Source organism: Trichomycterus rosablanca, chromosome 15 (assembly GCF_030014385.1).
Source record: "Trichomycterus rosablanca isolate fTriRos1 chromosome 15, fTriRos1.hap1, whole genome shotgun sequence".
In the NCBI taxonomy this organism is placed as follows: Eukaryota; Metazoa; Chordata; class Actinopteri; order Siluriformes; family Trichomycteridae; genus Trichomycterus; species Trichomycterus rosablanca.
Genome location: NC_086002.1, coordinates 31,654,532 through 31,679,406, shown reverse-complemented (window position 1 = coordinate 31,679,406; position 24,875 = coordinate 31,654,532). Strand labels below are relative to the sequence as shown.

Genomic DNA, 24,875 nt, shown 5'->3' with positions numbered 1-24,875 from the left:
GGACTCTAGCCTAAAGACTCGTGACTCGACTCGGACTCTAGCCTAAAGTCTCGTGACTCGACTCAGGACTCTAGCCTAAAGACTCGTGACTCGACTCTGACTCTATCCTAAAGACTCGTGACTCGACTCGGACTCTAGCCTAAAGACTCGTGACTCGACTCGGACTCTAGCCTAAAGACTCGTGACTCGACTCGGACTCTAGCCTAAAGACTCGTGACCTAACTCTAGCCTAAAGACTCGTGACTCGACTCGGACTTGTATATTGTGACTTGTGAACATCTCTGATATTAACCACTGGCCTTCACTTGGCCACACCCAAGAACATCGGACAGTGAAGAATCTACGTACTGCCACATTAAGACAGAAGGACTGAATTGGCGCAAGGCCTCCTTCAGACGTAGCCTATCTTGCCCTGGTGGACGCCCAGCCGGCTGATAGCACAGCTGAGAACCGAACCACCAAAAAGCGCCCCACTATAGGCGTGGATTTTGATACTGAGGCCTCAATATAATTCGGCACTTATTAGAACTCGAGTCTCAGCCATATAGGGTGCTGGGACGACCCCCATAAAGCTCCAGTTTTAGTGAGAAGGTGCTGGGTTTAACCCCTGCGGTATTTTTAAGAATGGGAGACACTAGGAGGACATCTGTCACCTACCGAGGAACAATCAGCTGCCGTCCTTCACACGTTTCAGGGGGCGTGAACGAGGTCGGTTAAGAAATCGGGTGCATTTCTTGAGATAATTATAAATCATACAGTCAAAAGTATTGGGACGCCCCTTATACTTTTTGAATTCATGCGTTTCAGCCACAAGAAATCCCACAGCATGGTACAGAAATGCGTCTTTATTAAGCAAGAAAGGGCGGGAACAGAACAGCGGCCGCCTCGCACGGTCAGGTTCAGATCTGAGACTGGACGTAGTGCTCGTAGTTCGCTCTCAGCAGGAACTCGAAGAACGATTTGGATCTGAGGAAGTCCAGCTCATCCATCTGCAGCAGGTCCTTCACGTCAGGCAGGTAGGACTGGAGAGGAACGCCTGGGGACACGGAAACGTAACGTTACATACACGTACGCCCTTAAAATACACCCGTAACAGGGTGTCATACACTTATAAAATACACCTGTAATAGGGTGTCATACACTTATAAAATACACCCATAATAGGGTGGAATACGTTTATAAAATACACCTGTAATAGGGTGTCATACACTTACAAAATACACCTGTAATAGGGTGTCATACACACAGGAAATACACCCGTAACATGTTGCCAGACATCCATAAAATACCCCCATAACATGTTGCCAGACATCCATAAAATACCCCTATAACATGTTGCCAGACATCCATAAAATACCCCTATAACATGTTGCCAGACATCCATAAAATACCCCCATAACGTCAGACATCCATAAAATACCCCCATAACATGTTGCCAGACATCCATAAAATACCCCCATAACATGTTGCCAGACATCCATAAAATACCCCTATAACATGTTGCCAGACATCCATAAAATACCCCCATAACGTCAGACATCCATAAAATACCCCTATAACATGTTGCCAGACATCCATAAAATACCCCCATAACGTCAGACATCCAAAAAAATACACCTATTACATGTTGCCAGACATCCATAAAATACCCCCATAACATGTTGCCAGACACACGTGAAATACACCCATAACATGTTGCCAGACACACGTGAAATACACCCATAACATGTTGCCAGACATCCAAAAAAATACACCCATAACATGTTGCCAGACACCCATAAAATACCCCCATAACATGCTGCCTAGGATCCATAAAACACACCCATAACAGGTTGCCTGAGATCCAAAAAATACACCCACAGCTGGTTGCCAGACATCCAAAAAATACACCCATAACATGTTGCCAGACATCCATAAAATACCCCCATAACATGTTGCCAGACACACGTGAAATACACCCATAACATGTTGCCAGACACACGTGAAATACCCCTATAACATGCTGCCAGACACACGTGAAATACCCCCATAACATGTTGCCAGACACCCATAAAATACCCCCATAACATGCTGCCTAGGATCCATAAAACACACCCATAACAGGTTGCCTGAGATCCAAAAAAATACACCCATAGCAGGTTGCCTGAGATCCATAAAATACACCGTAACATGTTGCCAGACACATACAAAATACACCTGCAAATTCATGTATTTGTTTAATCGGGCAGTCATGAGGCAGCAGCACGATGATGAACGTCGTACAGGCACGGGTCAGGAGCCACGCTGGAGATATCGGAGTCAAGTGTTCACGGGGTTCGAATCCCCGACTGGGCTCACGAATACAGACGAGGACATGCGGGCCTGGACGAACCAGAGGGGTGAAGCAGCAGAAAGTCATAATTACTCATTCGTGAATATGATTTTTTTTTTGGGTCAGTACTGGTACCTTCTTGGACGAGCTTCTGAAGAATCTTAACGAAGATGCTGTCCTTCGCTGCCTCCAGGGGATCATCGCTGCCGTCTGACGCTGACCAGCTACGTCAAGAAAAGAGAAAAAAAAAACAGCACAAATGTATCAAACCCACAGCTGAAGATTTGTAATGTCACATGACACACAATCACTAAGCACACTGGGTAAACGAATATTTCAGCTTTCATTTCATCGCCCTGTTCGTTCTCCTCGTTAAACATAGCCTGGCTGGTCAATAGCATCTCTGAGATCCGGGTTCTGCCGGATCCTTCAGTGTTACTGACCAGGTCAGTGGAAAAACTACATTCATGACAGGACAGGTGATTACTGGCTTCCCATGATTCATTAGTTGAAGTTTTTAATGTCGAACACAGTCATGGACGATTTCGTATCTTCGATTGACCTCACTCGCACGTCTTTGGACTGTGGGAGGAAACCGGAGCCCCTGTAGGAAACCCACGCAGACACGCGGAGAACATGCTAACTCCACACGCCCCGAATTAAGAAACAGTGAAAGATCAAAGTCCTCACTTCTCCTTCCAGTCTTTCTTCAGGGCTTTGCTGAAAACGAGCCTCTTGAGGGCGTCGATATCGACGGCGTCGTCCTACAGACAGACAGGAAAGAAGCATTACACACACACACACACACACACACACACACACACACACACTTATTTACTGATGTGTTTAATCGTAATACCTCTACCTTGTCCACGTACTGCAGCAGGTCCAGGGCTTTCTTGAAGTCGTACTCGTTGGCCCCGCGGTTCTCGTCACAGATATACAGCTACGGAGAAACAAATCATACATTGTTCCGTTTTTCTACAGATTTAGTCATATCCAGTTCCCCAAATGTATCTCCACTGCTGCAGAACCCCCCCATGAGCGAGGAGGGATGAGTCGTACCCTCCGACGGCCCTCCAGGGATCAGTATCACGTATGGAGAGTCACGCACTGCTCTCCATTATTCACCGTCTCAATGCCCTTCCAGGTAGGTCTCTGCGGCTCCCGGGTTTGTTAGTTCGGTGTGTGTGTGTGTGTGTGTGTGTGTGTGTCCTCACCTCGATAAGGTTGCGAGCGCCCAGTACAGGCATGATCTCCGGGTTCTGCTGCTTCTCCTCCAGCAGCTGTTTGGGTAGAGTCTCCTGATGGAGCAGAAAACGCTCCTGTTCCACGATATCTGCAACGGGACGCACACGTCCATCAGAAGGGCACGTGTTTCTAGCCCTTTACATACGGAAACTACCAAATTAACAAATGAATTGAGGGATTTTCAACCTTATAGGGGGCGTCCTAATACTTTTGTCTTTATGGTGCGATTATGACATCATAACTGAAACATGTGAATCCAAATTAGAAGGGGCGTCCTAATACTTCTGACTACTTCATAATTGAAACCTACAGATCGCACACGTCTATCAGAAGGGCATGTGTTTCTAGCCCTTTCATTTTCATTTCATTGACAGCATTTAGCAGACGCTTTTATCCATAGCGACTTACAGTCTAAGCAATTATGGGTTAAGGGCCTTGCTCAAGGGCCCAACAGTTGCAACCTCACAGTGGTGGGGTTTGAACCAGCGACCTTCTGCTTACTAGTCCAGTACCTTAACTGCTAGGCTACAACTGCCCTTTCGATACTGAAACTGACAGATGTGTAGGAAAATGTGGGCAGACTGGACTCCGGAGCACTAAATAAGACTTCCACTATAACCAGGAGCCCTACTAATATAACTAGGGGCCCGACTAATATAACTAGGGGCCCTACTAATATAACTAGGGGCCCTACTTATATAACCAGGGACCCTACTAATATAACTAGGGGCCCTACTAATATAACTAGGAGCCCTACTAATATAACTAGGAGCCCTACTAATATAACTAGAAGCCCGACTAATATAACTAGAAGCCCGACTAATATAACTAGGGGCCCGACTAATATAACTAGGGACCCTATTAATATAACCAGGGGCCCGACTAATATAACCAGGGGCCCTACTAATATAACCAGGGACCCTATTAATATAACCAGGGGCCCGACTAATATAACCAGGGGCCCTACTAATATAACTAGGAGCCCTACTAATATAACTATGGACCCTATTAATATAACTAGGGGCCCTACTAATATAACTAGGGACCCTATTAATATAACCAGGGGCCCGACTAATATAACCAGGGGCCCTACTAATATAACTAGGGACCCTATTAATATAACCAGGGGCCCGACTAATATAACTAGGGGCCCGACTAATATAACTAGGGACCCTATTAATATAACCAGGGGCCCGACTAATATAACCAGGGGCCCTACTAATATAACTAGGGACCCTACTAATATAACTAGGGACCCTATTAATATAACCAGGGGCCCGACTAATATAACCAGTGGCCCGACTAATATAACCAGGGACCCTATTAATATAACTAGGAGCCCTACTAATATAACCAGGGACCCTATTAATATAACTAGGAGCCCTACTAATATAACCAGGGACCCTACTAATATAACTACGAGCCCTATTAATATAACTAGGGACCCTATTAATATAACTAGGAGCCCTACTAATATAACTAGGGACCCTATTAATATAACTAGGAGCCCTACTAATATAACCAGGGACCCTATTAATATAACTAGGAGCCCTACTAATATAACCAGGGACCCTACTAATATAACTAGGAGCCCTACTAATATAACTAGGGACCCTATTAATATAACTAGGAGCCCTACTAATATAACCAGGGACCCTACTAATATAACTACGAGCCCTATTAATATAACTAGGAGCCCTACTAATATAACCAGGGACCCTACTAATATAACTAGGAGCCCTACTAATATAACTAGGGACCCTATTAATATAACTAGGAGCCCTACTAATATAACCAGGGACCCTACTAATATAACTACGAGCCCTATTAATATAACTAGGAGCCCTACTAATATAACCAGGGACCCTATTAATATAACTAGGAGCCCTACTAATATAACTAGGAGCCCTACTAATATAACTAGGAGCCCTACTAATATAACCAGGGACCCTATTAATATAACTAGGAGCCCTATTAATATAACTAGGAGCCCTACTAATATAACCAGGGACCCTACTAATATAACTACGAGCCCTACTAATATAACTAGGAGCCCTATTAATATAACCAGGGACCCTATTAATATAACTAGGAGCCCTACTAATATAACCAGGGACCCTACTAATATAACTAGGAGCCCTACTAATATAACCAGGGACCCTATTAATATAACTAGGAGCCCTACTAATATAACCAGGGACCCTATTAATATAACTAGGAGCCCTACTAATATAACTAGGAGCCCTACTAATATAACCAGGGGCCCTACTAATATAACTAGGAGCCCTATTAATATAACTAGGAGCCCTATTAATATAACTAGGAGCCCTATTAATATAACTAGGAGCCCTATTAATATAACTACGAGCCCTATTAATATAACTAGGGACCCTATTAATATAACTAGGAGCCCTACTAATATAACCAGGGACCCTATTAATATAACTAGGAGCCCTACTAATATAACCAGGGACCCTACTAATATAACTACGAGCCCTATTAATATAACTAGGGACCCTATTAATATAACTAGGAGCCCTACTAATATAACTAGGGACCCTATTAATATAACTAGGAGCCCTACTAATATAACCAGGGACCCTATTAATATAACTAGGAGCCCTACTAATATAACCAGGGACCCTACTAATATAACTAGGAGCCCTACTAATATAACTAGGGACCCTATTAATATAACTAGGAGCCCTACTAATATAACCAGGGACCCTACTAATATAACTACGAGCCCTATTAATATAACTAGGAGCCCTACTAATATAACCAGGGACCCTATTAATATAACTACGAGCCCTATTAATATAACTAGGAGCCCTACTAATATAACCAGGGACCCTACTAATATAACTAGGAGCCCTACTAATATAACTAGGGACCCTATTAATATAACTAGGAGCCCTACTAATATAACCAGGGACCCTATTAATATAACTAGGAGCCCTACTAATATAACCAGGGACCCTATTAATATAACTAGGAGCCCTACTAATATAACTAGGAGCCCTACTAATATAACTAGGAGCCCTACTAATATAACCAGGGACCCTATTAATATAACTAGGAGCCCTATTAATATAACTAGGAGCCCTACTAATATAACCAGGGACCCTACTAATATAACTACGAGCCCTACTAATATAACTAGGAGCCCTATTAATATAACCAGGGACCCTATTAATATAACTAGGAGCCCGACTAATATAACTAGGAGCCCTACTAATATAACCAGGGACCCTATTAATATAACTAGGAGCCCTACTAATATAACCAGGGACCCTATTAATATAACTAGGAGCCCTACTAATATAACCAGGGACCCTATTAATATAACTAGGAGCCCTACTAATATAACCAGGGACCCTACTAATATAACTACGAGCCCTATTAATATAACTAGGGACCCTATTAATATAACTAGGAGCCCTACTAATATAACTAGGGACCCTATTAATATAACTAGGAGCCCTACTAATATAACCAGGGACCCTATTAATATAACTAGGAGCCCTACTAATATAACCAGGGACCCTACTAATATAACTAGGAGCCCTACTAATATAACTAGGGACCCTATTAATATAACTAGGAGCCCTACTAATATAACCAGGGACCCTACTAATATAACTACGAGCCCTATTAATATAACTAGGAGCCCTACTAATATAACCAGGGACCCTACTAATATAACCAGGGACCCTATTAATATAACTAGGAGCCCTACTAATATAACCAGGGACCCTACTAATATAACTAGGAGCCCTACTAATATAACTAGGGACCCTATTAATATAACTAGGAGCCCTACTAATATAACCAGGGACCCTACTAATATAACTACGAGCCCTATTAATATAACTAGGAGCCCTACTAATATAACCAGGGACCCTACTAATATAACTACGAGCCCTATTAATATAACTAGGAGCCCTACTAATATAACCAGGGACCCTACTAATATAACTACGAGCCCTATTAATATAACTAGGAGCCCTACTAATATAACCAGGGACCCTACTAATATAACTACGAGCCCTACTAATATAACCAGGGACCCTATTAATATAACTAGGAGCCCTACTAATATAACTAGAAGCCCTACTAATATAACTAGGAGCCCTACTAATATAACCAGGGACCCTATTAATATAACTAGGAGCCCTACTAATATAACCAGGGACCCTATTAATATAACTAGGAGCCCTACTAATATAACCAGGGACCCTATTAATATAACTAGGAGCCCTATTAATATAACTAGGAGCCCTACTAATATAACCAGGGACCCTACTAATATAACTAGGAGCCCTACTAATATAACCAGGGACCCTACTAATATAACTACGAGCCCTACTAATATAACTAGGAGCCCTATTAATATAACCAGGGACCCTATTAATATAACTAGGAGCCCGACTAATATAACTAGGAGCCCTACTAATATAACCAGGGACCCTATTAATATAACTAGGAGCCCTACTAATATAACCAGGGACCCTATTAATATAACTAGGAGCCCTACTAATATAACTAGGAGCCCTACTAATATAACCAGGGGCCCTACTAATATAACTAGGAGCCCTATTAATATAACTAGGAGCCCTACTAATATAACTAGGAGCCCGACTAATATAACTAGGAGCCCTACTAGCCAGTGTGTTCTCGTGACGTACCGTTGACCTGCTTGTGCTGCAGAGCTTCGGGCATGCTGGAGGCCAGAGCGGTCAGCTTACTGAGCGCCAGTAGAGTTTTCTTCTTGCTGAAGTAGCGCTGCTCGGCGTTAGCCTGGCTGTACAGGGTGTGGTGAGCCTGTGGTGTAAAGAACACACACAACTTAAAAGTCAGTCTGTGTGCACCGTGTGTACCGATCTGTGTGTGTGTGTGTGTCGTACGCTCTGGAAGTCCTGCACGTGGATGTGATGGAGCCAGCTGAGGTGCTGGTGCGCCTGCAGGAAGCTGGTGAGCTGCTCGTGCTGGGCGACGGGCTGGGACAGCAGCTTCCCTCTCTTGCCCTTCTCCATGTACCATCGGAACAGGAAGTCCGCGAAGTTCTGCACGAGTAAGTAAAGTAAGTAAAGCTGAGCTTTGTGCACATGATGGGACAGGAAAGGGCCTTCCCTAAACTGCTGCTGCAACATCGCAAGCACATCAGTCCCTTTATATCATCGATTTATTACACCTGTTAGCAATTGCTGTCGTTGAAACGTATTAATTCAAAACTTAATAGGGGCGTCCCAATACTTTTGTCTTTATGGTATGATCATGACAAATTAGACGGGGCGTCCTAATACTTCTGACTACCTATGACATCATAATTATAAATGAAAAACTTTGAGGGCGCATCCTAATACTTTTGACTAGTTATGACATAATGGAAACATATGAATTCAAAACTTAGAAAGGGCGTCCCAATACTTTTGTCTTTATGGTGGGACGATGACAACATCATAATTGAGACATGTGAATTCAAAATTTAGAAGGGGCGTCCTAATACTTCTGACTACTTATGACGACATAATTGAAACATATCAATTAAAAACTTAGAAGGGGCGTCCCAATACTTTTGTCTTTTCAGTACGATTTTGATATCATAACTGAAACATATGAATCCAAATTAGAAGGGGCGTCCTAATACTTCTGACTACCTCTGACATCATAATTGAAACGTATGAATTCAAAACTTAGAGGGGGCGTCCTAATACTTTTGTCTTTTTGGTTCGATTATGACATCATAATTAAAACACATGAATTCAAATGAGAAGGGGCGTCCCGATACTTTTGTCTTTTGGGTACGATTATGACATCATAACTGACACATATGAATTAAAGACTTAGAAGAGGCGTCCTAATACTTCTGACTACTTATGACATCATAATTGAAACATATAAATTAAAAACTTAAAGGCGTCCCAATACTTCAGACTTTTTGGTACGATTATGACATCGTAACTGAAACCTACGAATTCATAACTTAGAAGGGGTGTCCCAATACTTTTGTCTTATCGGTACGATTATGACATCATAACTGAAACATGTGAATCCGAATTAGAAGGTGCGTCCTAATACTTTTGACTACTTATGATGACATAATTGAAACGTGAATTGAAACCTTAGAAGGGGCGTCCTAATACTTTTGACTACTTACGTCATAATAGAAACAAATGAATTCAAAACGTAGAAGGGGCGTCCCAATACTTTTGTCTTTTCGGTATGATTATGACATCATAACTGAAACATATGAATCCAAATTACAAGGGGCGTCCTAATACTTCTGACTACCTCTGACATCATAATTGAAACGTATGTATTCATAACTTAGAAAGGGTGTCCCAATACTTTTGTCTTTTTGGTACAATTATGACATCATGGTTAAAACATATACATTCGAAACTTTGAGGGGTGTCCTAATACTTCTGACTACCCATGACATCATAATGGAAACGTATGAACTCAAAACTTAAAAGGTACGATTTTTTTTTGGTACGATTACGACATCGTAATTGATACATATGAATCCAAATTAGACGGGGCCGTCCTAATACTTCTGACATCATAATTGAAAAATATGAATTTAAAACTTAGAAGCGGCGTCCTTATACTTTTGTCTTTATGGTACGATTATGACATCATGGTTAAAACACATAAATTCAAAACTTAGAAGGGGCGTCCCAATACTTTTGTCTTTATGGTACGATTATGACATCATGGTTAAAACATATCAATTCAAAACTTAGAAGGGGCGTCCCAATACTTTTGTCTTTATGGTACGATTATGACATCATGGTTAAAACATTTCAATTCGAAACTTAGAAGGGGCGTCCCAATACTTTTGTCTTTATGGTACGATTATGACATCATGGTTAAAACATTTCAATTCGAAACTTAGAAGGGGCGTCCCAATACTTTTGTCTTTATGGTACGATTATGACATCATGGTTAAAACATATCAATTCGAAACTTAGAAGGGGCGTCCCAATACTTTTGTCTTTATGGTACGATTATGACACCGTAATTGATACATATGAATCCAAATTAGAGGGGGCGTCCCAATACTTCTGGATACTTCTGACATCATAACTGAAAAGTATGAATTTAAAGCCTAGAAGCGGCGTCCTTATACTTATAACTTCTTATGACATCATAACGGAAACGTATGAACTGAAAACGTAGAGGGGGCGTCCCAATACTTCTGGATACTTCTGACATCATAACTGAAAAGTATGAATTTAAAGCCTAGAAGCAGCGTCCTTATACTTACAACTTCTTCTGACATCATAACGGAAACGTATGAACTGAAAACGTAGAGGGGGCGTCCCAATACTTACTGACATGACAATCCCATGCAGAGACGTGTGACGGGTGTTACCTGGTGGGCGAACTTGCTCATGTAGTGCTGCAGGCGTCCCGGGTCGTCGGTCCGCTCGCAGATCCGCACCAGCACGTCGAAGTCGCAGTACTTCTCGGCCAGCGCCGCCGCCCACTGGTGCTGCCCCAGCTCCACTGCTCACAAACACAAACACGCACGACTCCCGTCAGACCCGGCCCCAACCCGGAACCCGGACGGCGGCGGAACGGAGCGCGGAGAGGACTCACGTAGCGGCGTCAGGAGCTCGGCGCGGCGCCGCGTGTACTCCATCTCCAGCGCGTCGCGGCGCTCCCGCTGGCCGGGCCGGCGCAGCGAGGCCAGCTGGGCCACGTAGCCGCCGAACAGGGAGTCCAGGAGCGCCACCAGCTGCTCGCTCAGGGCGCCGCGGAGGCCGGAGTCGGCCTGGGGGTACACGGCGTGCAGGATGAGCTCGTGCTGCCGGCTGATGGCGGTGCGCACGCCGCCGGACGCTACGGGACACACAGACAAACTCGATCAATCCATTCGTTCTATCGTTTCTGGTCATATCCAGTTCCCCACAGGTGTCTCCTTTACCGCTCGCTACCCTAACCCTGAGGGCCTGGACGCACCCCGAACACGCCCCCCCCCTCTAACCATGTGCACTCGCCGACCGCTTCCTTTCACCCGCCTGAGAGTCACACGCACTGCTATCCATTATTCATCATCTCTGTGCAGTTCCTCGAGCGGCCAGCAGAGGCCGCAACTGTGGCAGCAACGAGGAATCCTTCTGCACAGACATGATCGGTTGTGCCTGAGGGGGGACTGTGGCCCTGCCTAATGGAACACCTTACAACCGGACACAGAACCCATTCTGCTCTATTGGACTCCCGGGCACCGACCTGTCCACGGGACGTACTCCGGCTCCGCAGGGGCGTTCTCCGCCGGTCTGTAGAGGGACGCTTTGGTCTCTCTGTACTGCACCGCTGCTTGAAGCATGTCCTGAAAAACACAAGACCAGAGAACACTCTAAACCCAGTCGTATCCAGTTCCCGACCACCCTCGATCGATCGGCCGGCAGAGGCCGCCGTTCGGGCAGCAGCGAGGATCCCGTCCAGGTGCCGCGTCTCACCTTGATGATGCCGTTGACGTCGAGCACGACCTCGGCCCACTGCACCGAGGCGGCGGGGTTCTCCTTCAGACACTTCTCCTCCTCGTCCAGCAGCGACTCCAAGATGGAGGAGATCTGAGACACCTGCACACAAACATATTAATGAGCAGAAATCAATAAAATCAATAAAAATTCATCAAGAAATAAATGAATAGTACAAAATTATTATAGTAAATAAATAATAAGTTAATAATAAATTTAAATACATGTATTTTTTTTATTAATAAATAAATACATAAAAATAAAAGTTTTAAAATGAATAAATAAATAAAAATGAAATTATAAATAAACAATTTATTAATAAAAAAAATAAAAATAAGTAAATAATAAATTAATAAATTAAATTTATTTAAAAGTTAAAACAAATAAATAAATAAAATAAATAACAATGAATTCATAAATGAATTATTAATAATAAATTATAAAATATAAATAATTATAATAAAACAATTATAATCCATTCTATTTTTTTGTTAAATAAATGAATACATTTAAAGTAATAAACAAATTCAAAATTAATTTTAATAAATTAGATAAATAAATAATAAATAAGTAGTTATAATAAATTATTTGATTTTTAAAAATATAAAGTATTAAATTAAAATAAATAAATAAAATTTTATAAAACAACATTATTATAATAGATAATTTTATTTTTACTTATTTATTCATTAATAAATAAATAAAAATAAATAAAAAATTAAAAATAAATAATAAATTATTATCATTAATAAATAAATAAATAATAAAATACATTTAAAATGAATAAATAAATAAAAGAAATAAAACTGAATTTATACAATAACAATAATACATTATTATAATAAATAAATAATAATAAATAAATAATAGTAGATTAATTTATTTTTACTTATTTATTCATTAATAAATAAATAAAAAATAAAAAAGTAAAATGAATAAATAACAATAAATAATAATAGTAATAAATGTTAACTAAATTTATTCATGAATAAATAAATAATAAAATACATTTAAAATGAATAAATAAATAAAAGAAATAAAACTGAATTAATACAATAACAATAATACATTATTATAATAAATAAATAATAATAAATAAATAATAGTAGATTAATTTATTTTTACTTATTTATTCATTAATAAATAAATAAAAAATAAAAAAGTAAAATGAATAAATAACAATAAATAATAATAGTAATAAATGTTAACTAAATTTATTCATGAATAAATAAATAATAAAATACATTTAAAATGAATAAATAAATAAAAGAAATAAAACTGAATTAATACAATAACAATAATACATTATTATAATAAATAAATAATAATAAATAAATAATAGTAGATTAATTTATTTTTACTTATTTATTCATTAATAAATAAATAAAAAATAAAAAAGTAAAATGAATAAATAACAATAAATAATAATAGTAATAAATGTTAACTTATTTATTTATTCATTAATAAATAAACAATAAAATACATTTAAAATGAATAAATAAATAAAATAAATATGTGAATTTAAAGCACTTTAAAAGAGCAGAAATATTCCGGATAGAAAAGAAAACCATGGATCCCCGTGCCCCCGGTTTCACCTCTCTGAAGAAGACGTCGGCCGGACTGAGGCTGGCCGGCAACGGCGTGCCGTTCTTCTTCAGCGTGGCCGTTATGGCGGCGTTGACCAGCTCGGGCTGCTTGGCGTGGTGGTTCTTCAGCGTGAAGGCGGCCGAGAGCTTCTCCGCGTGCTCGCACAGCAGCAGGCGCGTCGCCATGGGAGACGAGCGCACCGCCGTGGAGCTGAGGTGGTCCAGGAGCCCCGTCTGAGTGGTGAAAAAAAACGATGTGGTTTTAAAGCGGTTCCTATGGAGGGGGGGGGGGGGGGGGGGGGCAGGAAGGGTCGGAGGATCTGTAGCAAGAATCGCAATTGCTGATTGGTCAGAAAAGCACAAGCTTGGGTTACCTTAGGAGATGCAGATCTACAGCAGCTTTGAGGCTCGGTTTTTACTGCTCGCCGCTGCACTCGAGGCTCGTTCTGATTGGATATCTGGATGAACTGAAGTTAGATTGGGCGCTCGGGTGGCGGTAACCTGTGCTAGCCCACCACTTACACTTCTATTATTGTACCAAAGGTGTTGCTATAGTTACATCTTTTAGCATCTTTTAGCCTGACATTCCTGGGGCTTGAACTAATGACCTTCTGATTATTAGTGCTCTTGATTCGTATGTTCCTAGCTCGCTCTAGGTCTCTGGGGCGTCCACCTCTGGGCCAGGGTTACATACTCGCACCCACCTGCAGCAGGAAGTCCATGAAGCAGTGATGCGCTTTCATTTTATCCTCCAGCTGGTGCAGGAGAATCAGGGAGGTCAGCGTGAAGCCGGCGCTCTCTAGTGGACAGAAACACACGCGGCTTGTGAAATGCGCCGCCACACAGAGCGCACGATCGGTAACAGAGAGCGTCGGGGCTCACCGTCGGGGACGGACTCGGCCCAGCGCGGGTCGGAGGCGGGGTAATCGTCCACCAGGTCCAGGTCGATCCGAGCGACCACGCCGTCCAGCTCGGCCCCCTCCCGGCCTTCCTCCGCGTCGTGCGGGAACAGCCGGTCGGCCATGTTCTGGGCGCCGACGCGGTCGTTCCTGCGAGGGCGAACGAGATCCGGGGTTAACGGCGGCGTATCCGGGACGACGGAGGTGGCTAAAACGGGGTGGGCGGGGCTCCGACGTACCTGCAGAACTGTAGGAAAGCTCGCTTGAGCTGCTTGGTTTTGTCCTCGTCTGCTACTCGCTCCAGTTTGGGGGGCGTCCCCTACAGGACACACACACACACACACACACACACAGAGGTAATTGGTTCATAGGCTATTTTTAGGGCGGGGGGGGGGGGGGGGGGACTTGACCCAGCAACCTTCTGTTTTCTTAAGTATGCATTCAGCATACTGGACTAGTAATCATATGGCTGCTAGTTCAAGCCCCTAAGAGAGGCCCTTGACCAGCTCTGTTGCTATTACATCTACTGTGGCGTTATTGAACTGGGACTTGAACCAATGTCCTTCTAACCGACAGCCCAGTGTCTTAACTGCTAGCCTAAGCTGCCTGTATAATAGTCCTATACCTTAAATGCTGAGCTACTATTGGTCGATTAATTATCCTTAAGAAAACATGTAATCATAAGGTTGCTGGTTCAAGCCCCCACTGTTGGGCCCCTGAGCGAGGCCCTTAACCTTCAACCCGCTTTGGATAAATGATGCATACACAGCATGTACAATCCAATCCGAGTGATGATCAGGGACCTTAACCGAGGGCCCGACAGTAGCAGCCCGACAGTGCTGGGCCTTGAACCTCTGACCTTCCGATTCCCATCCCAGTACCGTAACCCTTCACATTCATGCTCGGGTGGATCACGAGTCTCTGGAGCGCTCACCTCCGGTCCGGCTCCGGCCACCGAGGTACAGAGCGAATCCTCCACGGTCTCCGGGAGGATGGAGGCGCTCTCTCTGGCTACCACGGCGACCAGGCCGTTGAGCCGGGAGAAGAAGAGCGGCCAGTCGGCGCACACGCCGGCGCCGTGGATGCGGTCGCCTGGGAGAGAAGAGGAGCAGAAGATGGAAAACGTGAACCGGGTCTCTGTGGTTTTATATAGATGCCCACCCTAAAAATGCCAGTAGGTGGATTTCCCCTTAAATAAATAACATTCGTGAAGGGATTCGGACATGACTAAATGCTGTGTAGTCGTACGTACTGGGAAAGTTGAAGCTGAGCTTCTCTTCGGGCAGCCCGGAGCGCCCGGCGCCGGTGGTGCAGGCGTACACCAGCTCCTCGTTGTAGAGATACGCGGCCGGGCCGGTCTCCGACGGCAACACCATCCTGGTCTTGTGGAGCTCGTCCTCGGTCTACAGACGAGAAAACATCCGACATGATTACGGCAGACGTTAGGGGTACAGAGGGGGGCACTGGTCGAGTCCCAGCCGTGCTATCGACCGACCGTCTGGATTCCTCGTAGTTGCAGCAACCGCGGCCTCTGGTGGCCGGCGCGTGACTCTCGGTCTCTCTGACGTGCAGGTGAAAAGAAGCGGTTCGCAACCTCCCACGGGTCAGAAAGCAGCAGATCAAAGCAACAGATAAGAGCATCCGAAAATTCACATTTATTTATTCATTTAAATTTTATTTCATTCCTTATTTATTTATTTATTAACAAATAAATAAAACGTATAATAATTATTATTTATTTATTATTTGTTATAATATTGTTTCATTTATTAATTTAATAATATTAATTTATTCAATCATTTTTATAGATTTATTTAAAAAAATTTATATTCTATTTATTCATTAATAAATAAATTAATAAAACATAAAATAATTTATTATAAGTTCTTTATTATTTATTATGATAATATATCATTTATTACTATTATTGTATTCATTCATATTTTTATAACTTTATTATCTATTTATTATGATAATGTATTATTTATTAAATATTAATTTATTAATACATATTTATTTTATTATTTTATTTTCTATTTTCTTAAAAATTAATAAATAAAAAATAGAATTTTTTATTATTATTATAAAATAGAATTTATTTATTATTTGTTATAATAATGTATCATTCATTCATTTTTATTTGTTTTTTATTTATCTTTTTATTTATTTAATAACTAAATAAATTAATCAAAAATAAAATAATGTAATAGTTCATTTATTATTATTATTTGTTATAATATTGTTTCATTTATTAATTTAATAACATTAATTTATTCAGTCATTTTTATTTATTTATTTCAAATTTTTTACATTCTATTTATTCATTAATAAAAATTAAAATAATGTATTGTTATTTATTATGATAATGTATCATTTATTACTATTATTTTATTCATTCATATTAATTTTTTTATTAATAAATAAATTAATAAAAAGTTTAATGAATTTATTAAAACTATTATTATCTATTTATTATGATATGTATAATTGTATTTTCTTATAAATTAATAAATAAAAAATAGAATTTATTATTATTATAAAATAGAATTTATTTATTATTTGTTATAATAATGTATCATTTATTCATTTTTATTTGTTTTCTATTTATTTACCTAAATAAATGAATCAAAAATAAAATAATTTAATAGTTCATTTATGATTATTATAACTTCATTCATTCAATATTTATTTTTTATGTATTTATTTTAATGCTTTTAAACATTATTTATGATTTAATTTGTCTGCTGGTTGCGTTGTACACACGCCCCCTTGGAGACTCTTGTTCCACTCTCTCGCTTAGTGTCCACAAACAAAAACATGGCAGATTCTGTTCCAAAAGTAAAACCCCACGACCTGCTTCTGTACTTATGAACGGGACACATTAAGAGTTCAAGAGTTTTACCTGGAAGGGCGGGTTATATCTGGTCACCTCCACGGGGAGTTCCTCCGTGGCGGGTCCTACGGCGTCCGGGATGGTGACCAAGCAGAAATACGCCAGACACGGGGTGTCGGCGGGGTGCCACGCCGCGGCCAGCACCACCAGACCGGCGCTGAGGAAGGGAGACAGGGCGGGGCATCAGAATTACATCTGTATAGCAGCTATTTAGGAGCAAAAATGAAAAGTATATATAATCTGGTCGTATCCAATTCCCTAATGAGGGGCGGTTCATAAAACACTCCCCATCTAACGCTAGTGCAGAAGCAAAGCGCTTCTTTCTACCTTACACGGGTATTAGTATTATATACAGAGAGTCACGCACTGCTCTCCGGTATTCATGGTCTGTGTGCAGTGTCTCGACCAGCCAGCAGAGGCCGCCATAGCAAACGCTGCAGCGATGAGGAATTTATCAGCTAATCGTGTCTGTCAGGGCGCCCGGCTGGCGTTACTCACTGGCTGAGCTGCATGTCCAGATAAGCCACGTTCACGCCCTCCTTGATCTCGCCGTAGTTACTCTCAGAGCCCTGAAACACACGGTCAAAACGCCCGTCAGACACCCGCCGGGTGGATACCACGCGGAACGTGCGTAACTCTCCAGGTCTCTCACCCAGATGGCGTCGGAGATGCTGTCGGCGAGGACGGGACAGGCGTTCCAGCTCAGCACCTGAACCTCCGTGGCGTCCCCGACCTCCCACTTATTCAGCCCGCACGTGCCGAGCGTGTACAGGGCGCCCGAGTGCGGCGCGTAGAGCACGCCGTGCACCTGAAACACACGGACGGGTCCGAGGTTAGTCCGGCGGAGTATGGAGCTAATTTAGTGCCCAAACTTCGCAAACGAACAGAACGTATTCTGTAAATAGGATTCGATTTGCAAACAAACACAAGACGATGTACAAATAAAAAAACACGACTATCTAACGCACACAGTGTGATTTACAAATACAAAACGCCACTGTTGCAAATGCACATGTGACTTTCAAATAAATGCACAGCTGTCTTCTAACACACTGCACTCCACACACAAATAGAACACGCTTTACAAATACAAACGCTGTTCCGCAAACGCCGTTCGTGAATCACGTGACTTTTGGCACCGTTCTGGCGCTCGTCAGATTTTCTCACAAATACGTCCCGACTCGTACAAATGCGTCGCACCTGAGCAGTAGGGGCCGCTGTGGGTCCACGTTACAACATGTGAATGAGCGAGAAGGAGCCACTGTTAATTTATCCTACCGAGTATTTGTCTATAATTCTGTGCTACTTTTGCCTGCTTTATTTCTGCTAGCGGTTAGTTAGTTTGAATTTTTATGGTTATAGTTAAAGTGTTTTCATACAACTAGGGAAGCCAATCGTTTTTAAATAGCTATATGTGACCTTAACATTACAGAACATTGCAGTTAAGTAGAAGGTTGGATCTAATAAAGTTCATTACTGACTAAATGAGTTGAGCATTTTTTACATTATCCTCTCTCTCTCTCTCTCTCTCTCTCTCTCTTAGTTCAGCAGAAGTGAAACTGATCTGATCCTGTTCTGTTCTCTCTCTCTCTCTCTCTATATATATATATATATATATACAGTGTATCACAAAAGTGTGAAGCTCTGGTAAACTACATGCCCAGGAGAGTTAAGGCAGTTCTGGGAAATAATGGTGGCCACACAAAATATTGACACTTCAGGAACTTTCACTAAGGGGTGTACTCACTTTTGTTGCCGGTGGTTTAGACATTAATGGCTGTATATTGAGTTATTTTGAGGGAAGAATAAATTTACACTGTTATATAAGCTGCACACAGACTACTTTTCATTGTGTTAAAGTGTCATTTTGTCAGTGTTGTCCCATGAAAAGATATACTTAAATATCTGCAGAAATGTGAGGGGTGTACTCACTTTTGTGATACACTGTATATACTGTAGTTTAAGTTATTATAGCCACATTGAAACTGTGACAGTGTGGCCAAATATTTTAGCTGTGTTTATGGTCTTATTTAAGTCTAATTTACTATAAAATATGTTTAAAATTACCATGATGTTGAAAAAACAGTAACACTTGTTGACCCAGTCAGGAATGAAGAACATAACAAGCGAAAAATTGCTAGAATTTGGCTAAACTATGCCTGTGTGTTCATGAATTAATACGAGTTTTTGTAAAGACAAGGGAACCTTATGACAGCAGGGCTGAGTGGTAATTTAGGACAATGCAGAGAATTTAATCTCATTGTAACTTTATTATTATTATAACGTTATTGTGGACATTATTTACTGATTGTTACCCGTGTGACCTCTGCAGTAGATGGGTACATTTTAATGTGCAGAATGTGCACCCAAACTACATACGTCAAAATGTAGACGCGTCCTCCAGAGACTCGTTTATTAATAAATCAGTACATTAATTTCCCGGAGCTTCCGTTTCCTCCTACAGTCCAAAGACGTGTAAGCGAGGTGAACTGGAGACACTAAATAGTCCATGACTGTGTTTGATATTAAACTTTGATATTAAAATCGAATCCTATTTACAGAATACGTTCTGTTCGTTGGCGAAGTTTGGGCACTAAACTAGCTCCGTAGCGGAGCTGCAGATGACGGAACACTCACGGTGGCGTCGGCCGGGGGGTTGCGGAGCCCGAACAGGCTGGAGACGCGGCGCCCGATGCCCGACAGCACGCCGTGTCCCTGCTGCACCGGTCGCTGGTAGAGCCGCCCGGATCCGTCCGGGCCCGCCCGCAGGAGGTGCCCGCGGTACGACGACACGATGAAGGAGCCTCCCTGGAAACGGGCACAAGTCAGAGGGTGATCATGTCTTACCGCCGGTTCGTCTCGGTCAGGGTCGCAGCGAGTCCTGGAATAATACACCCTTAAACAATTCGGGGGCAGTGGTAGCACAGTGGTTGAGGTACAGGACGGTTGCTGGTTCAAGCCCTGCATCAGCCAGGTTGCCACTGTTGGGCCCTTGAGCAAGGCCCTTAACCCTTAAATTGTCTCAATTGTAAGCTTAAAATGTCAATGTAAAATGTCAGGGCCTTGCTCAGGGGCCCACCGGTGGCAGCTTGATGATGGTGAGGCTTGTACTGGGAACCTTCTTATTACTAGTCCGGCAACCACTGAGCTTAAGTCACGCACTTATAGTGTGGAGTGTGTGTGTGGGGATTTGTGCTCACCAGTCAATCGAGACCAGGGCTGAATAAGACAGGGACTTCCCCAAACCGTTCGCCTCATATCGTTTCATTCACCTGTCAGCAATGTACACTACGTGTACCTCAGCGCCCCCCCCCCAGTGGTTCCTCCGTGCCACTACAAGTCCCTGAACTTCGATTGAAACAGCACCGACGTTAATAAAGAGGCGTACGGGACGCCGTCTCACCCTGACCGCAGCCACGTGGTCGCGCGGGTGTCCTCCCGGGTCGGCGGGCGTCTCGACGTACGTCCCCTCGTGGGCCAGGCTGGGCCAGAACCGGACCGGGCCGTCCGGGGACGCGGCCATCACGCACACGCACTGCACGGGCGAGAGAGCGGAGCAGATCAGACCCGGTGTGAGCTCGGGAATGAGACGCGGCGTCGTCATCGTGTGTGTGTGTGTGTGTGTGTGTGTGTGTACCTGGACGGAAGCCGACTCCAGAGGGGACGAGGAGTTGACGGCGATCAGGTCGGCGGTGTACGCGTAGTCGCTGGGGGCCAACTGCAGGTCCTTACACACCGACAGCTGCACACAGAAGAGACTCGCTTAGACCGGGACCCCCCCCCCCCCCCCCCGAAATCTCTCGATGACGGGGCTAGAACCGACGCCCTTTCGGTTCTTAGACCGAGAGTACCTTTGCTACCGGAGTCTGAGAGATTTTCCAGATGATCAGCCTCTCCCCACACACCAGCCACGCCCAGCCTGACCGGTCCACCTTCACAGAGATCTGCTCGTCCGCTGCAGGGTCCCCGACACACACACACACACACACACACACACACACCCATTAAAACCAAGCTGTACACCACACCAATACACCCGAATAGAGGATCCGTAACGATCTCCTACCCTCGGCCGTGGTCAGGACCTCCATCACCTTGACCGGCAGGGACGATCCGAACGGCTGCACGTCGTAGTGGCACGAGTCCACGGCGCCGCAGCTCTGGACCCGCGTGGGCGTCGCTCGGCTGCGGGTTCGGAAGGCGGGGGAGACACGTCAGAAAGCTCCCAGTCAGTCAACATAGCCAGTGACTGCTGGGATTCGAACCCAGACTTGCAACACACTGATGCTGGCACCACACACACCACTCAGACACACTGGTACTGGGTACTGGGAGCACACACACACACACACACACACTATTCAGACACACTGGTACTGGGTACTGGGAGCACACACACACACACACACACACTATTCAGACACACTGGTACTGGGTACTGGGAGCACACACACACACACACACACACACACACTATTCAGACACACTAGTACTGGGTACTGGGAGCGCACACACACACACACACACACTATTCAGACACACTGGTACTGGGTACTGGGAGCACACACACACACACACACACACACACACACACACACACACACACACACTATTCAGACACACTGGTACTGGGTACTGGGAGCACACACACACACACACACACACACACACACACACACACTATTCAGACACACTAGTACTGGGTACTGGGAGCACACACACACACACACACACTATTCAGACACACTGGTACTGGGTACTGGGAGCACACACACACACACACACACTATTCAGACACACTGGTACTGGGTACTGGGAGCACACACACACACACACTATTCAGACACACTGGTACTGGGTACTGGGAGCACACACACACACACACACACACACACACTATTCAGACACACTAGTACTGGGTACTGGGTACTGGGAGCGCACACACACACACACACACACTATTCAGACACACTAGTACTGGGTACTGGGAGCACACACACACACACACACACTATTCAGACACACTGGTACTGGGTACTGGGAGCACACACACACACACACTATTCAGACACACTGGTACTGGGTACTGGGAGCACACACACACACACACACACACACACACTATTCAGACACACTAGTACTGGGTACTGGGTACTGGGAGCGCACACACACACACACACACACTATTCAGACACACTGGTACTGGGTACTGGGAGCACACACACACACACACACACACACACACACACACACACACTATTCAGACACACTGGTACTGGGTACTGGGAGCACACACACACACACACACACACACACTATTCAGACACACTAGTACTGGGTACTGGGAGCACACACACACACACACACACTATTCAGACACACTGGTACTGGGTACTGGGAGCACACACACACACACACACACACACACACACACACACACACACACACACACACACACACTATTCAGACACACTAGTACTGGGTACTGGGAGCACACACACACACACACACACACTATTCAGACACACTGGTACTGGGTACTGGGAGCACACACACACACACACACACTATTCAGACACACTAGTACTGGGTACTGGGAGCACACACACACACACACTATTCAGACACACTGGTACTGGGTACTGGGAGCACACACACACACACACACACACACACACACACACACACACACACACACACACACACACACACACTATTCAGACACACTAGTACTGGGTACTGGGAGCACACACACACACACACACACTATTCAGACACACTGGTACTGGGTACTGGGAGCACACACACACACACACACACACACACACACACACACACACACACACACACACACACACACACACACTATTCAGACACACTAGTACTGGGTACTGGGAGCACACACACACACACACACACTATTCAGACACACTGGTACTGGGTACTGGGAGCACACACACACACACACACACACACACACTATTCAGACACACTAGTACTGGGTACTGGGTACTGGGAGCGCACACACACACACACACACACTATTCAGACACACTGGTACTGGGTACTGGGAGCACACACACACACACACACACACACACACACACTATTCAGACACACTGGTACTGGGTACTGGGAGCACACACACACACACACACACACACACACTATTCAGACACACTAGTACTGGGTACTGGGAGCACACACACACACACACACTATTCAGACACACTAGTACTGGGTACTGGGAGCACACACACACACACACACACACTATTCAGACACACTGGTACTGGGTACTGGGAGCACACACACACACACACACACTATTCAGACACACTGGTACTGGGTACTGGGAGCACACACACACACACACACACACACTATTCAGACACACTGGTACTGGGTACTGGGAGCACACACACACACACCCACACACTATTCAGACACACTGGTACTGGGTACTGGGAGCACACACACACACACACACACTATTCAGACACACTGGTACTGGGAGCACACACACACACACACACACACACACACTATTCAGACACACTAGTACTGGGTACTGGGAGCGCACACACACACACACACACACTATTCAGACACACTGGTACTGGGTACTGGGAGCACACACACACACACACACACACACACACACACACACTATTCAGACACACTGGTACTGGGTACTGGGAGCACACACACACACACACACACACTATTCAGACACACTAGTACTGGGTACTGGGAGCACACACACACACACACACACTATTCAGACACACTAGTACTGGGTACTGGGAGCACACACACACACACACACACTATTCAGACACACTGGTACTGGGTACTGGGAGCACACACACACACACCCACACACTATTCAGACACACTGGTACTGGGTACTGGGAGCACACACACACACACACACACACACTATTCAGACACACTGGTACTGGGTACTGGGAGCACACACACACACACACACACACACACACTATTCAGACACACTAGTACTGGGTACTGGGTACTGGGAGCGCACACACACACACTATTCAGACACACTGGTACTGGGTACTGGGAGCACACACACACACACACACACACTATTCAGACACACTGGTACTGGGTACTGGGAGCACACACACACACACACACACACACACACTATTCAGACACACTAGTACTGGGTACTGGGTACTGGGAGCACACACACACACACACACACACACACACACACACACACACACACTATTCAGACACACTGGTACTGGGTACTGGGAGCACACACACACACACACACACACTATTCAGACACACTGGTACTGGGTACTGGGAGCACACACACACACACACACACACACACACTATTCAGACACACTAGTACTGGGTACTGGGTACTGGGAGCACACACACACACACACACACACACACACA

At 43.8% G+C, this 24,875-nt stretch overlaps 1 protein-coding gene across 4 annotated transcripts in view; it reads right to left on the bottom strand.

Annotated features, from left to right (window-relative positions):
• Positions 1 to 830: 830 nt before the first annotated feature.
• nup133 (nucleoporin 133) overlaps positions 831 to 24,875 on the bottom strand; it is a 27,641-nt gene continuing 3,596 nt past the window's right edge. Inside the window, exons 3-28 of one of the 4 annotated variants that reach the window (XM_063009658.1) lie at positions 21,499 to 21,617; positions 21,284 to 21,387; positions 21,070 to 21,174; positions 20,836 to 20,967; positions 20,070 to 20,240; positions 18,085 to 18,240; positions 17,931 to 18,001; positions 17,442 to 17,589; positions 15,792 to 15,942; positions 15,474 to 15,631; positions 14,779 to 14,858; positions 14,523 to 14,689; positions 14,345 to 14,439; positions 14,015 to 14,098; positions 13,650 to 13,874; positions 12,034 to 12,156; positions 11,804 to 11,903; positions 11,171 to 11,413; positions 10,944 to 11,077; positions 8,470 to 8,628; positions 8,251 to 8,386; positions 3,532 to 3,650; positions 3,171 to 3,257; positions 3,002 to 3,075; positions 2,447 to 2,535; positions 831 to 1,036 (exon numbers count right to left, since the gene is read on the bottom strand). In XM_063009658.1, the coding sequence (XP_062865728.1) occupies positions 900 to 1,036; positions 2,447 to 2,535; positions 3,002 to 3,075; positions 3,171 to 3,257; positions 3,532 to 3,650; positions 8,251 to 8,386; positions 8,470 to 8,628; positions 10,944 to 11,077; positions 11,171 to 11,413; positions 11,804 to 11,903; positions 12,034 to 12,156; positions 13,650 to 13,874; positions 14,015 to 14,098; positions 14,345 to 14,439; positions 14,523 to 14,689; positions 14,779 to 14,858; positions 15,474 to 15,631; positions 15,792 to 15,942; positions 17,442 to 17,589; positions 17,931 to 18,001; positions 18,085 to 18,240; positions 20,070 to 20,240; positions 20,836 to 20,967; positions 21,070 to 21,174; positions 21,284 to 21,387; positions 21,499 to 21,617 (3,367 nt within the window). In that variant the 3' untranslated portion in view covers positions 831 to 899. The remainder of the gene's footprint in view (positions 1,037 to 2,446; positions 2,536 to 3,001; positions 3,076 to 3,170; positions 3,258 to 3,531; positions 3,651 to 8,250; positions 8,387 to 8,469; positions 8,629 to 10,943; positions 11,078 to 11,170; positions 11,414 to 11,803; positions 11,904 to 12,033; positions 12,157 to 13,649; positions 13,875 to 14,014; positions 14,099 to 14,344; positions 14,440 to 14,522; positions 14,690 to 14,778; positions 14,859 to 15,473; positions 15,632 to 15,791; positions 15,943 to 17,441; positions 17,590 to 17,930; positions 18,002 to 18,084; positions 18,241 to 20,069; positions 20,241 to 20,835; positions 20,968 to 21,069; positions 21,175 to 21,283; positions 21,388 to 21,498; positions 21,618 to 24,875) is intronic. The other 3 variants (XM_063009659.1, XM_063009660.1, XM_063009661.1) reach the window with 3 other exon arrangements.